The following is a 15,079-nucleotide window of genomic DNA, read 5'->3' as shown; positions in this document are numbered from 1 at the left end:
ACCTGTATCTCCCAGCTGCTCGTCCCTGGCTGCAGGTGTGGCCGCTCCTGGGTCTTCACTGTGAACCGGATGAGCCCTCCTAGGGCTGGTTTCCTCTGGTACAGGCTGGTGCCCACTTGTCCCTCCTCCCGAGAGTTCACCTGCATTCCCGTCCCAGGCCTGCGGCCCGAGAGACACATGTCGCTTACTCTGCCCTCCTTCTGCTGTGGGGATTGTGAAAGTTGGGTGTCCAGTTGGACTCAGCAGGACTGATATACCAAGGGGTGACCAGACCACCTGGCAGGAAGAGGGTGGGGGCTCCCAGTGTTCAGCCCCCGGGGAAGAAGCAGTTCTAACCCAGGACACCAGGCCGTTCAGGAGGTGACCAGGTCTGGGAGGAGGGTTCTAGGACTTCCGCCTTACCTGGGCCCTTCTCTCTCCTGTGGACGGGAACTGGTAGCTTGCCACAGCCAACAGAGGGAGCATGGCTTGGTGTGCCCAGGGCCCCCCAATGCCAGCCAGGGTAGAACATCTTGCTGTTGAGCATTGCCCACCGCGCACGGTGCAGCTGCTGGTCTGCACCTGTCCTTTGGCTGGACTGGGGTGGGGCGCTGATTCCTCGTGTTTGATCCTGGTACGTCACCAGTGTCTTCTGTGTTTATTCCTCATTGTCATTCCAGTCATTTGCAAGACCTACTGTTTGGATATAGCTACCTGCTGTGTACAAGAGATTCCCTCTGAATAGTTGGGGAGTTTTAAAGCCCTACGAGGGGCAAACAGAGATGAGACTTTCTTCTTGCCTGATCACAGGTAGGCTGCCCAATTAAATCTGAATTTCAAATACACAGCAAAGGAATAGGTCCTGAATATTGCCTCGGGCATCCTGACACCAGACAGTTGCCCATTGTTATCGGAAATCCCACTGGAATGGCGCACATCCTGTATATTTATTTACTTGCTAGATCTGCTAAGCCTATTCTCATCAGAATCAGAAATTACCTGAGAATCAGAGAAGGAAAGGGCATTTCTTGTCCTGTGATTTGACATAGTATAGAGTAGTCCCTTGTAGTAATAGCTCAGAGAGGGCCAGGGCCTCACCTGGGGTGCACAGCAAATGAGAGAGCACAGTCAGGCCCAGGGCCCGGTGCTGCGTCCTTCCTGGGCCTGGAGTGGGTGGTGGCATCGCCTGGGTGAGTCCACGGTGGGGGTGGCCACCGGCCCAGATGAGCAGAGCGGGGCAGGCCTGGTGGGCTGGGCAGGGGTTGGGAACCTGACTGTCCTCTGCCCATTGCTCGCTGCTGGGCATGGCTCCACCGCCGCCCTCCCCGGTGCCCAGGCCTCACCCCGCCAGTGGGCTCCTGGGTATGCCTGGGCCGGAGCCTCTCGATCGATTTGCCATCACCTCTGTTGTGCTTGCTCGTCTGGCTCTGGCCACAGTGGCCCCAGCTGCTCCTCATCTGCCTTTCGCTGGTCCTGCCACAGGCCCTTCGCACTTGTGCCCCCACCTCCCCAACTGCCACACTTTGCCTAGCTGGACCACTGAGTCTCAGCTCAGACTCCTCCTCCTCCTCTTCTTCCTCGGAGAAGCCTTTCTACCCACCCTGGCTGACATGGGCTCTTTCTTCCTTTGATTATTTCTTCACTGTGCTCACGGATCCGCACGTGCACTGATTATCTGTCCCCGGTCCCAGATTATCAGCCTTGGAAGGCGGCCAGGAGCCTGCGCTAGTGGCCGGGAAACCCCGGGTGTCTGGGGGCCCTCGGGCTATGCTGACACTAACTGGCCATCTCTCGCTGCCCTTGGGGCTCCATCCTGCCGCCTGCCTGGGTCTGATCAGGTCTGGGAGGTGCTGCCCACCGGGGCTTCCCCTGGAAACCACGGTGCTGCTGCTCTGCACCTCTCCCCGCTTGCCTGCATCTTTTACAAAACTACTTTTTAGCTCAGTGTGACGTGTGTAAGAGCTAGAGATGCTTTTAAGTGAGTGCCACTAAAGGTGCTAAAGGTGTAGGGGAAGTGGGAGGGGTAGGGCAAAGGGAATAAGGGAAAAGAAAAAAATAGGAGAAAATGGAAATAAAGTATTTGTAAATAGGAATGGGAGGAGTGGGTGAAGGGAGGGCAGGGACAAGGGGAAAAACGAGAACCAAGACCTGTCATGTAGAGGTCCAAGATCCCAATGACGAATGTAACTGTACTGTATCCCTAAAATAAACTCAATGAGAAAAAGAAAAAGAAAAACAGTGGTTTTAGCAAGGTAAGTCCCATCATTAACACCACCTTGGGGGTGGGGGCAGCCCGGGGTGGGTCCTGGTCCCCAGGTCACCGTGGGCCGTGGGCACCTGTAACCTTCCCAAGGGTAAAGATTGGGGGTGGGATCCAGGGAGAGAAGGTGCACTGAGTGGCGTGTGGAAAGTAACGGGGGCAGGGGAGGAGGCTTGGTGTGTCCAGGGATGGAGAGGTGGGCGAGCTGTGCCCATAGGCAGGACCACTGCGCCTGTCACCTGCATCCCGGGGAAGGGGAGGCTGGGGGTGGCAGGGCTGTGGATGCTCCCAGGGGGTGGGAGCCAGGCAGGTGTTGGGTGAGGTGGGCAGGAGCAGCCGGGGCTCCGGGGGAGGGTAAAAGGCTGCGCCAGAGCTGGGGGAGCAGCTCCTTCCTGCCCAGCACCCCTGACCACATCCCCTGGCCAGCAGCCATGGCTAGGAGTTGAGCCAGAGTTTCAGAGGAGAGAAATTGTTCTGCTTGTCGGGTGTGCAGGCGCGTGTGTGGGACTGGGACTGGGCGTATCCTGCACATGACAGGACATCCATGCAGGGAGGGCTGTGGGGCTGGGTGGGACCCTGAGTGCCCACTGAGTGTGTGGGCACTGGGCCCAACTGGAGGGTCTGAGCCGGGCATGGTGGTGCACACCTTCAACCCCAGCACCTGGGAGGCTGAGGCAGGAGGATTGCCACAGCTTTGAGGCCAGCCTGGGCTACATAGTGAGTTCAGAGCCCGCCTGCACTCCATGCATGACCCTGTCTCAAAACACCCAGAGTGTCTGTGTGGGTCTGTGAGTAAGGCAGGTCAGGTGGCCTTGAGAGAGTGGATGTGGGGCTTGTCATGGCACCTGCTTTGGTGGCTCTGTACCCCAGCGGAGTCGTGAGTGTGTGTGCCATGGTGTACCCTGGCTTGGGTATGTGTCCCAGTGCTGATGAGCTTCTTTTCTATCCCCAGGGCCTTGCGGGACCATGGCACTGCTCCGGGAGCCTGCAGGACTCTGTCTGGCTGTGGCCCTGGCCGTGGCGATGGGGCCGAGCCTGGCCGTGGCAGGGCCGTGGCAGGACTGCACGGGTGCCCAGTGCCCTCTGCTGGAGAACTGCATTGAGGAGGCGCTGGAGCCGGGCGCGTGCTGTGCCACCTGCGTGCGGCATGGCTGTGCCTGCGAGGGCTACCAGTACTACGACTGTGTGCAGGGCGGCTTTGTGGATGGCCGTGTGCCCGCTGGCCAGTCCTACTTCGTGGACTTTGGCAGCACAGAGTGCTCCTGCCCCCCGGGCGGTGGCAAAATCAGCTGCCAGTTCATGCTGTGCCCGGAGCTGCCACCCAATTGCATTGAGGCCATAGTGGCAGCTGACAGCTGCCCGCAGTGTGGCCAGGTGGGCTGCGTCCACTCTGGCCGGAAGTACCCTGCTGGCCACACCATCCACCTGTCAGCCTGCCGGGCGTGCCACTGCCCCGACACTGGCGGAGAACTCATCTGCTCCCAGCTTCCTGGCTGTCACGGGAACCTCTCGGACACTGAGGAGGGGGACCCTGAGTGGCACTATGAAGACCCCTACAGCTACGACCAGGAGGTGGCTGAGGGAGAGGCTGTGTCGGCCCTGGCGGGTGCAGCGGGCGCCCCAGCTGCCCTGGGAGGTGGGGTCCAGCCACCACCCACCATCCAGGCCTCTCCCTGGTCAGCCATTCTCCCCAGGCCCACGGCAGCTGCTGCCTTAGGTCCCCCGGCCCCTGTGCAGGCCAAAGCCAGGAGGGTGACGGAGGACACTGAAGAGGACAAGGAGGAGGGGGAAGAGGGAGCAGCAGTCACGGATCGGCTGGCAGCGGGGGACCTCGGGGTGCTGGACAGGCTGCCCACTGAGGCCCCAGCGAGACCCACTGTAGCTGTCCAGGAAGAGCAGGCAGAAGCCAAGGCAGCGCCCGAGGAAAACCTCATCCCGGATGCCCAGGCCACCCCTCGCAGTGCCAGGAAGGAGGGTCCCGCACCCCTGCCAGGGTCAGGCCCCGCCGGTGTTGTCCCGTCACGGGCCATGCTGAGCCCTCCTGAGGGTCCAGTTAAACCCAGCACCCATCCCATCCTGGCTGAGCCACTGCACAAGGAGGCCTGGGTCCTGCCCACCCAGGAAGTGCCTGAGCACCGGCCGGTTCTACCCCGTTCCCGGGCAGAGGAGGACACAGACCCCAATTCTGTCCATTCTGTCCCCAGAAGCAGCCCTGAAGGTAAGAGGACTCTTTCCTGTTCCTCCAGGGTTTCTGGTCACCAACTGGGGCCTTGAACAGCTGGCTTCTGTAGGTGGGTGGTGGGTGGGGTGAGGTCCCTGTCCTGGGAGGTGTTGGGAGGTCCCTCATCAAAGCAGGGTCTCTTGGGACCAGGTAGGGCCTGTGGGCATCTCAGTAGGACATGTAGGGCTTTGCAGACCCTGTTCCTCCTCCTCTGCCTCACTTAATCTGCAAAGCCTCACTGGCCTCCTGGCCAGGCAGCTTCCTGCTGCAGGGCCTTTGCACTTGCTGTACCTTCTCCTGAGATGCATTCTAGGCATCTGCATGGCTTCTTTCTTCCCTCTGCTCAGTTCTTCTCCCCAGGGACTCCTTTTCTGGTCATCCCTCTTTCTTCTTAACCTGTTTTAATTTCTCCTAACATACGGCGCATAGTTCCTCAGATGCTTGCTCATTGTTATTGTATGGTTTAGCACTCAGGCTTAGCACTCAGGGAATCACATCTGGCACACTGAGCCCCAGGGCCTCCAGGAGGGCCATGTACACAGTTGGTGCTCCGTAGGTGTTGGAGGAGTGTGTCTGTCAGGCTGCCTCCTCTCTTAGCCATCCCTCCTAGCCTGAGTTTCCTTGTCGCAGATGCTGTGCCTGCCAACACCTCCCCAGGAAGCCCACCGGCATCTTTGGATCTGGACTCACCCCCTTCCCTTGCAGCTCTGTTTTCTCTCCACCTCTCTCAGGTGCTCTGGGAGGTGTCTGGTTTCCAGGGCTCTCTCCTTTGTCACACCTCTGCAATCCTTGCTCAGATGTCAGCAGGGAGCAGGGCCAGGGGGCCTGGGGAGTGAGTCAGGGGTGGGGGGGTGGGGGGCTGTCCCTGGGGCTGACCTGTGCAGGAGGAGGCCAGGCTGGGATCTGGGGAGGAAGGCTTGCTAGGAGCGGGAGCAGGGCCTCTGGGATTTCCAGTGTTCTTAGGCTACTGCTGCCTGGGGCTGTGGGCCTAGGCCCTCTCGCCTGCTTGGATACTGCTGGGCGTGGGCTGTGTGCAGCCTGTGCCTTCCTGCTGTGGTAAGAGTGGGACGCTCTGCAGAGCCCCTGCCCGGTCCCAGGCTGCAGGTCCCCTCTCTCCTGCTGTGAGTGGAGTCTCCTCCCCCAGCCCCAGCCCAGAGCCCGAGAGGGCGCTTGGGGGACTGTCATGAGCTGCATGTGTGCTGTGTGCCCAGAGGGGTGCAGCTGGTTGGGGAGCAGCGGGCCCAGCAGCATTTCCAAAGCAGGTGGGCACTGGGCTGTGCAGTCTGGGAAACTGCTTTGCTCTCAGGCCCAGGTTGGCTTTTTTCTCCCGTGGGCTCTCGCTGGTAGATGTGGGCGTGGCCTTTGATGCGGTCCCTTCCCTGGGCTCTGGGCTGTCCCGGAGTGGAGCATGGTTCTGCAAGGCAGCCACAGCTCTGGGTGTGCAGGGAATGCACGGGGGTGGGGGTGGGGCCCAGGAGCCAGGCCCTGGCCAGATAAACGTCCATCACTCCTCTGTCTTCCTTCTGGACACCCAGGGGTTGCCCATCACCCCAGTGTGTGCGCTGACTCCATGACCCATGTAACTGGAGCAGGTGGCTGGCTGCCTTGTGCCTCAGTTTCTCCATCTTGGCTGCAGAGAAGCCTGTTTTGAGGGTTGAAGGAGCTGAGTAATTAGAAGTGTGAGCGGTTATTGTCCGCCATCTGCTCCCCAGAGACATTCAGGGATCACCCCGTCCATGCCGGGTTGGGCAGGGAGCCCGGCAGGCGCAGCATCCCCTGTCCCCTGGGCTCCGATGGGGTGGGGGCACTGGGCAGATAAACAGCTGTGGGTGACAGGAGGCCTCATGGGTAGGGGTTGGCCACCTGATGGGACATCTGGATAGGGAAGTGGGGTTTGGACCTGGCTGCCGTTGTAGGGAGAGCTGGGGGGGGGCCCGGTCCTGTTGGGGCCCTGGATGGAGAAGCTGGGGTGCTGGTCTCAGGGCAAACCCTGCAAGAGGCCGCCGCGATGGGCCAGAAATGACCCCCTAGCCGTGTTGCCATGGCAGCCTGGGGCCTGGGGAAGGAGGTTTCCAGCCATCACCCCAGGCCCAGACTTGGGGCGGGGGTCCTGTGTAGGAGTGGAGCTGTGCCAGGGATCCTCGGTGGACACGTCCTGCCTCTGAGCACCTCCAGATGTAGCCTGATGGAAGCCACATGCCCGGCGCCCAGCGCTGGGGAGGGAGCCCGATGTCTGCCATCACTGGGGGGCTTTGGGAGTGCGGCTTTTCCCGCTCCCACCCTGACATGGGGGGACCCCGCCCTGCCATGGGGGGACCCCGGGGGAGGTGGCCCTCAGGAGGTCAGGAGCCTGGACCAGCCCTGTAAACCTGTGTTCCGGGGAAGCGGGGCAGGATGGAGGCCCTTCCTAGGTCTCCAGTTCCCGGATTCTCCGGGGCGGGGGTCCCCACTGCAGGGACACCCGGGACAGTGGAGAAACCCAGTTGCAGACACCACGTGGCACTTGTGCCTTGTGCCAGACACTGTTGTGGGAGGTGTGGTGATGAAGCCCTTCCACCCCAAAGCAGCCCCCGTCTTTCCCCGAGTGGAAAGTGAGCTTCCCGGAGCACAGGCCACTTGCTCGTGGGTGCGTAGGACCAAAGTGGTGGCACCGGGTTCTTCGGGCATCTTCCCCCCTTCGAGTGCCTGGTCGGAGCCTGTGTTGGGCAGATGCAGGCGGAACTTGCCCGCGCGGGGCTCGGGGTCTGGTGGGTGAGATCCAGACCCCGGCAGTCACACAGTGTGGAGATCTGAGCTGTGGACGAGGCGCGGAGGATGGGCAGAGCGCCCTGCAGATGCCGCAGCGTTCTCTAGAGGGACATGGGCACGTTTGGGAACCTGTGGGAGATCCTGGAGGGCAGTGGGGTTTGCACCTCAGCACCCCATGCTACCACCGTCGGGAATGGCAGGGGGCGTCCAGGAGAGCAGGCCCGGGGCGTGTCCCTCTCCGTGGCGGTCACCGGGGCCTTGGTTGTGACCCCCCCCAGTTGTCCCCGGAGATACCGAGCACATGGGCTGCAGCTGCGATGCAGACCAATGGTGGGGGCGCCCAGCTGCCCGGGGTGGCGGAGCCACAGGCTGGGGACGGTCACAGGCTTAGGGTGTTGTTGCTCTCCTCCCTCCAGTGACAATACCGAGCTGTGTCCCCAGAAGAAGTGCTGGCCCGGATTGGCTGGGGATGTGGCAGCCACGTGGGTGGGAATGTGGCCATTTAGACACCGTGGGGGCCCGGGACCAGGCGGGGGTTTGGGTTGTGGTGCTGCCAAACCCTGAAAATACTGCAGAGAAGCCCTGCCCCTGAATGACATTTGTCTCCTCTCGGGGTCACCAGTGGGTGGAACTCCAAGACAGGTGTCCTCTGAGCAGACAACCAGGACCCAGCTGCCAGCCAGGTGGGCCGGTGGGACACGAGGGTGACCACAGACTGAGACCAATGAGCCCAAAGAAATCCTTCCTACTTCAGAGTGATCTTCTCAGGTGCTTTGTTCCAGTGATATAAGGTTGCCACTCACCCAGAGAATGCTCTCCTGTGCCAATGCACTCCTGTAACCCTGGCATTCAAGAGGCTGAGGCAGGAGGATTGCCGAGAGCTCAAGGCCAGCCTGGGCTACGCGGGGTGACACTGTCCCAAAAATCCAAAGGAAGAATTCTTTCCCATAAGGGTGGATGTGTGAAGCCTGCCCATGGCCCAGGACGAGTGTGCGTGGGCCCAGTCAGAACCCAGGTCTGCTGGGGCTCAGCGCTGTCTCTCTTGCCTGGCTTCTGGACAGGCACCCGGAGAAGATGCTGGCCTGCGTCCTGGCTCGCGTGTGACCACTGCACGTCGCTCAGTTGCCCTGGGCCTGGCATGGCCCCTCCTCCAGCGGCTTGCAGGTGGCGGCTTCCCCAGCTGCCATCTGTGTTGGAAGAAGCCACCAGGCACACATGTTGGGTCTGCCGCTGCTGAGGCCGGGCCACGCCTGGTGTCCTTGGTCTTCTGTATCCAGGCTTTGTGGAATCTGGGAGGCCCTGGGCTCTGCCGTGCTGTGGCTTCCCTGATGTCAGTGTGTCCGCCTGCCAGCATCGCCCCGGCTGGGCCAGGCTTGGGTGTCCTCTGGCTCCTGTGTCCTGTAGCGCTGGGGGTCTTCGGGGAGGTTCCCCTTTGGGGTGAGGCCAACACTGCATGGGCCAGCGCTTTCCTAGGGCCTGCACCTCTGTGTCCCTGCTGGGAAAGGTAGCTTGAGTCAAATTTCAGCCTGGCCCTCTGCCAGTGAATTCCCGCTTCTGCCTCCCCAGCTGTGTGACCTCAGGCAAGTGACTCACCCTCTCAGAGACTTAGTTTCGACCTCCTAAGCTGTTGTGGTGACCTCAGGATTGTTGTGAGATGTGAGCCGTCCCAGAGAAGCGCTCAGGGCCACGAGTTTCCTCCCTTTTCCTGCCAGAGGATTGCTGGGCTCTGCCTTGGATGGGGCTGGGTTTGTGTTTTTGTTTGTGTGTCTTTTCTGTGGGTCAGAAGCTGTTCCCACTTTGGAAAGAGCTAAGGGCCAGGCCTGCTGGGGCTGGGCAGGGGTGGGGTGTCCAGCTGTTTGCTTTCTGCCCCTGCCCCTCATTTGCCATCCAGCTGCGCCTCCTGTTCTCCCCAGCTGGCCCCTCCCATGCTCCACGCTCCCGCCACCAACCCAGAACCTTGTGGACCCCACTGTGTCCGCGTACCGGTGTCCCTGTGTCCCTGCACGGGGCCAGCCTGCTGTGCCTGTTCCCCCTGTATGGGCTGAACCATTTTTTTTTTTTTGGTTTTTTTTGGTACTGGGGATTGAACTTGGGTCCTTGCGCTTGCAAAGGCAGACCACCGAACCGCTGAGCTAAATCCCTGGCTGTTCCCCCTGTACGGGCTGGGGCTGGCCGTGAAGCCTGGTGACGCTCCTTTGGATGCCTCCAAAAGGGGCAGCAGCTGTCACTCTGCCCATTTTACAGTAGGAGACTGGGGCCCAGGGAAGTCGCTGGCAGGCAGGGCAGGGACGCAGGCACAGGCCCTGGGTTGGAAAGTCAGCAGAGTGGCTGGCTCTCAGGAGGAGTCACAGGCCCAGTCCTAGGTGAGGAGGGAGCTGGGACCAGGAGTGCAGACCTCCAGCTCAGCGGCCCTGCCCAGGCCTTCCGCACAGCTGGGTTGAAGCTGGTAGGAAAGTTTCTGCGCAGGGCTGAGGTGAGATGAGGGGTACTGGGCTGGTGGAGGGAAGAGCCGTCACCCCCCCGGCCTGGCAAGAGTGGAGGCTGTGGCTGTGGCCTTGGGTGCAGAGGTATCCCAGAGCAGCTGCCCTCTTTACTCCCTGGGTGGTGAAGAGGGCAGACCTGGGGTCTGTGGGGGAGGATGGAGGTGCAGCTGGCAAGGGACAAGGGACCCGTGACTGTGCGCCTCCCGGCATGGGTGTGGTCATGCTTTCTGGAAGGAGCAGCCCAGGCTCCCAAGCAAAGGCTGCACACGCGGCCGGCACGGTGGAGACATTCTGGGCCCTCACAGGCCTCACAATTCTTCGTCCATCGCTGCATGGCCTGGCAGCGGGATGCAGGAGCAGAGAGGCTGGGGGTCTTGCCGAGGTCACTCAGCATTGGGGAGACAGCAGGGCTCTGGTGGGGCCCCTGGCATCCTAGACCAATTGTGGCCATCAGCTGTGAACGTGCTGTCCCTCGGCATGGGGCTCAACACCCTGACCTCTCCTGGGCACATCTGGCCCTTGTGAGTGCCTCCCAGTGGCTGCTTGTCTTGCAGCCTGCCGAAGGATGGCTTTATTTTAGGGGGAGAGGGGTAGGGAGTCAAGTAGGGCAGTACCTGGTCAGGGTGTAGGGCACAGGTGTGAACATAGCCCCAGCTATGGAGGGAAGGTGCCGGGTGCTGTCCCTGGGAGTTTTGGTTAGGAAGAGCCCCAGCCTTGCCTGAGGCTTTCTATTGGGAATCCTGCACCCCAGACTCAGTCTCCAGACCCCACTGGCAAAGGAGAGTCACAGTTGGCAACCGTGCCCAGGGCACCTGCTGCCTCCTCTCCAGGCAGCGTTCCTGAGGCACCAGCTGCTGGCAGTATGCAGGAAGCCAGCCTGAGTGGTACTGGTGCCCGCTCCCTGTCCGCCTCTAAGAGAAAAGAACAGGTCAGGTTGTTTCATAATGTGATGCTGCTATTTTTATTTTTTAAATAAGCCGCTACTTGTCATGACATGTTTTTAAAAGTATGGGAATCCAGAGGTGTCTCTTCACAGCAGAGCTCTTGCCAACATGTGAGAGGCCCTGGGTTTGACTCTCAGCACCACACACACCAAAGACACTGTTTACATCTTTCTCATAATTAAATCCTGGCGGGGGAAATCAAAATTGCCCTCTGATTAAACTATATGTACAAAGACTTGGGAATTGTATTACACTAGAAAAAAATGAATGATACAGAGAATCGCGTCATAAATCCTTCTGCAAATAATACTCACAAAACACCCTGCCAACACAGAATTCCACCCAGCTTCGCTTTGCGCAGAATTCCAGTTTCTTAATGAAGGCGAATTCATGGAATTACAGGAAGGCAAGGCCTGTCCTTTTGTCCTTGTGTCGTTGGCCTGCTCAGCCGCCACCTCCCTCAGCTTCCTCGAGTGGCTGGAAGCTGCGCGCCGGGGCCTGCACGGAGCTCGCTCTAGGAGCTGGGGCCTCTGCTACCCCAGCACCCGACATCCGAGATGGCCCCGGGACCTGACCCGCAGCAGGCAGCCGGGACCAACCCACTGGGGCTGTTTGTGGGCTCGGCGAAGAGTCCCAGCCCCATTGCTGGCTGGTGCCCCCGGTTTGAGAGGCGCACATATATACGTGTGCGTTTGACAGCTTGTGTAGGTACAGATGCCGATCATGGTTCCTCGGTGTCTGCAGGGAGCTGAATCCAGGGCCCTCTTGACCACCAGTACGGAAGGGTGCTCGAGCCCCTGCGTACAGTCGTAGTATTCGTGCAGAACCTACACCTGTCCTTCTGTGTACTCGAAATTCAGGGCACGGGACAGCGAGCCCTGGACAGCTGCTAACGTGGTCCCATGAGGTCTTACGTTCTTTAGCATTGTGATGTGATTTGTAGCGGCGGTTTTGACACCTGATTGCCCGGTGCTCACGGTGCTTCCCGCGGGGGCTGCAAGGTGCAGCGCCGATGTCGCTTCCTGACCTCATGGGTCAGGCTCCACACACACCTGTGCCGCTTGCCGAGCAGAGTGCGGCAGTGACTGGTGGCAGTATTTCGACTCCCAGGCACGCGTGAGGGGAAGACGGCTGCTAATGAAGTACCTGTGTGAGATTTCTTATTTAACTTTATAAAAGTTTAAAGAAAGATTCCGTTAGCAGGACGTCGTGTTTACACTCTGGGCACGGCAGTGGTTCGAGTACGTAGCACATCTCGGTTCCTTTCTTCATCCTCCCTTCCTCTTCCTCCCGCCTCCGTCGCTCAATCCCCTTCCCCTTTGAGAAGAAATATCTTCCCACTTCCTATAGCTGCCTTTTTATCTTGCTCTTTTTTATTTATAGTTTGGCTTTCTGACAGGAGATACTGAAGCTTGTGTGTCTGGTTTATTTCACTCACCGTTATGGTCTCAGGGTGCATCCAATTTCCTACAGATGACTCCAGTTTTCCCTTCTTTACGGCAGAGTAGTACTCCGCTGTGTACATACCGCGTTCTCTTTATGCATTCGTCTGTGGATGGACACATACAGGCCTCCTGTAGAATTTAGTTGTTCGGCGTTGTGCTGCTGTAAACACGGGTCTGCATGGATCCCTGTAGTATGACGTCTTGACCTCTGTAGGGAAGACGCCTAGAGTGAGAGCACCTGGGTTGAGTGGCACTGCTGATTGGGTTGTCTGAGGAATCTCCACCCTGGTTTTCATAGTGGTTACACCATCAACAGTGTAGAAGGCTTCCTTTCCCCCATTTGTGTTGTTTTAGAAATGGTTTTGATAAGTTAAAATATAAAAAGAAAGTTTTGGAGCTCCCACCCATTAACCATATTAAATAAATATTTCCTGCGTGGCTCAAGGCAGTTCCCGCTCACCGAGGGCAGCCAGCCACAGACGCGGCAGCTGTACTTCAGTCACCTTTAAATTCCTTATGATACCTGCTACACTGCACGAGCTGTGTAAACGCCTGTGTTAGAGACTGTTTAGGGAGCGATGGTAAGCAAAACGGCAGTCCAGGTTCAGCACAGATGCAGGGTTTTTTTTTCAGATACTTTTTCTGTACCGAGTTGGTTGCATTCACAGATACAGGGCCCGTGGGTGTGGAAGGCTGTGTAGATGCTTAGTGAACACATGCGTGTGCAAGAAACACATCTGTAAAGAGCATGTGTGCATGCTGTTGAATCTAGATGCTAAATCTCCAAAAAATAAAGACATTTCTCCACATTATTGCCACCTACCGAGATCCTGCATGCAACACGGTTATCAACACTTTGATGCCCCTAGACTCCACTGTGTGGCTCATCTCATAAAAGTAGTTAGTATTTCACCGAGGGTGATTAGCTATTCTTTACTTTTTTTTTTTTTTCTTTTGGTTTTTTGAGGCAGGGTCTCAGTATGTCGTTGAGACTGACCTGGAACTCACTATGTAGCCCATGCTGGTGTCGAATTCAAAGTGATCCTCCTGCCTCAGCCTCCCTAGTGCTGGGATTACAGGCACGCGCTACCATGCCGGGCACTTGTTTTATTTTACTCTTAACATCTCCTGGGTGTGCTCCCTCATGCAAGTTTCTCCTGAGGCATGATCTCCACACGCTTGAGTGTCTCGTAACCTCAAATAATATAACTACTCCTTTGAACACTTCTTATCAGTGTGCAGAGGTAAAAGTGCACAGCCATAGTAGACCGGCTGGGAGGGATTCTCTTCCTCGAGTCCTCCTGGGCGCTGCCCCCAGTGGATGGCGACCTTTCCGAGGCCTCGGCCGGTCCCTGCTGTGGAGTAGCGAGTTCTCACCGTCTTCCCTCTCACTGAAATTCACCCGGATTTATCAGTCCCCCGCCTGTTGGTGGATCATCCTGTGTCTTTGGCACCAGAGAATGTATGCAAGACTCAGCCACCACGTTGCCCAAAGCGGTTACCTCGCTGCTGACTCAGTTAACTGCATCTAAATCGCGCACTGCAGTTCCTCTTGCTCCTTTTTGCTCCGGTGTAGACATAAATCGCAGTTCATTGATTACTCGGGCGCTGTCAGACACTCGGTCCTTTGGAGTCAGAGCCCACGGAGTACAGTAGCTGGGAGCGATCCTGTGTTCCTCTTGGGAGATGTGGGCGGTCCTGGGCCCCCGGCCTGGGCACCTGCGGCGGCTCCGCCCTCAGAGCGGGTGTTGGGCCTTATCGGATTCAACCGCAGCAGCGGGTGCCAGTCCCGGGCACCCCACATGCTGGCCAGTCCCCGGTCCGCCTTGCTTTTCACGTTGATCTCGCTGGTGGTTTGCACATTGTCCCCTCCAAAGTTAGGGTGCCCGATGCGCTTTCTCCTGACATGTTGAGGATTAGGTCTCTGCCTGGTCGCTGACGGTCCGGTGGAGTCTCCATGGCTTCCGAGTCTCTTGTCTCACCCTGGACTTGCCTTTGCACTCGTGTGATGCTTGCTGATGAACCCAGCACAGAGGTCCTTGTGTGAGGAACCCATGCTCCCCGGTTACTCGTTTACTGGGGATCAGACTCAGGGCTTTGTACTGAGCTGCACCTCCAGCCATTTTTTCCTTTCTTTTACATTTTGAGGCAGGGTGTAGCTAAGTCACTAAGTGGCCCAGGCTGGGTTCACACTTGTGATCCTCCTGCCTCAGCCGTCCAGAGGGATGGGATTACAGGTGTTCACCCCCACGCCTGTCCTTGCAGTCCCAATTTGAAAACAGTGCACCCCCAGCTGCTCTGCCTTGGCCTTGAGAGCCTTCCAGTCAGCTTGAGCTGAGCTCTGACAGGAAGCCCATGTGTAGAGTGGTAGACCTTTCTGCGCACGCCCTTCCATCCCTGTTTGGTGGTTTTGCCTTGGGATTTGGAGCCATTACATTTTCCCTCCAGGACCAGCATTTCCCTCCAGGTCGAGAACTTTGGAGACCTTTGGAAAAGTCATAGTCCCCGGGTGGGTGTGCTGGAGGGGCCTGTGAAACCAGCCCTCCTTGGGGATCTTGGGGCCACTTTGGGTGGTGGGTGGGGGCTCCAGTGCCCTCAGCACATGGCCTGGGGGGCAGAGGCTCCTCCATGCTGAGCCCCTCCCTCCGCCTCTCTGCTCAGACCCCACCTGCCTCCGTTCCTGGGCTTTAGAGACCTTGAACTTGGACCCTGCTGCCTGTGCCGGGGTGAGGGTCATCTCGGAATAAGCCTGTCCCCTCGGTCCTGCTCCTCCGGTCTCAGTTCTTCCAGCTGGGCGGCGGTCAGATCCCCAGGCTGGGGTGGGGAGTGCCAGCCCTGGAAAAGTGCCTCCCCACCTGGGCACCCCCGTGAGGCCTGGTTCTAGGTGGCCTGAGCAAGAGAGGCCGAGACCTCCAGGCCCAAGGTCAGGTGGTCCCCAGGGTGGCCAGTGACTCCCTGGGCCAGGGTGTGGTGCCACGTCGGTGAGGGGCCTGCTGGGG

The 15,079-nt window shown here is 58.8% G+C and overlaps 1 protein-coding gene across 1 annotated transcript in view; it reads left to right on the top strand.

Annotated features, from left to right (window-relative positions):
* Nucleotides 1–671: 671 nt before the first annotated feature.
* Nucleotides 672–15,079, top strand: part of Fbln2 (fibulin 2) — a 52,871-nt gene continuing 38,463 nt past the window's right edge. The window contains exons 1-2 of the mRNA XM_010617267.2: nucleotides 672–789; nucleotides 3,192–4,457. Coding sequence (XP_010615569.1) covers nucleotides 762–789; nucleotides 3,192–4,457 — 1,294 coding nt within the window. The 5' untranslated portion in view covers nucleotides 672–761. The remainder of the gene's footprint in view (nucleotides 790–3,191; nucleotides 4,458–15,079) is intronic.

Source organism: Fukomys damarensis, unplaced genomic scaffold (assembly GCF_012274545.1).
Source record: "Fukomys damarensis isolate Sample0158 unplaced genomic scaffold, DMR_v1.0_HiC HiC_scaffold_37, whole genome shotgun sequence".
NCBI lineage: Eukaryota > Metazoa > Chordata > Mammalia > Rodentia > Bathyergidae > Fukomys > Fukomys damarensis.
Note: the sequence above shows the minus strand (reverse complement) of the source record. Positions and strands in the feature narration are given on the sequence as shown.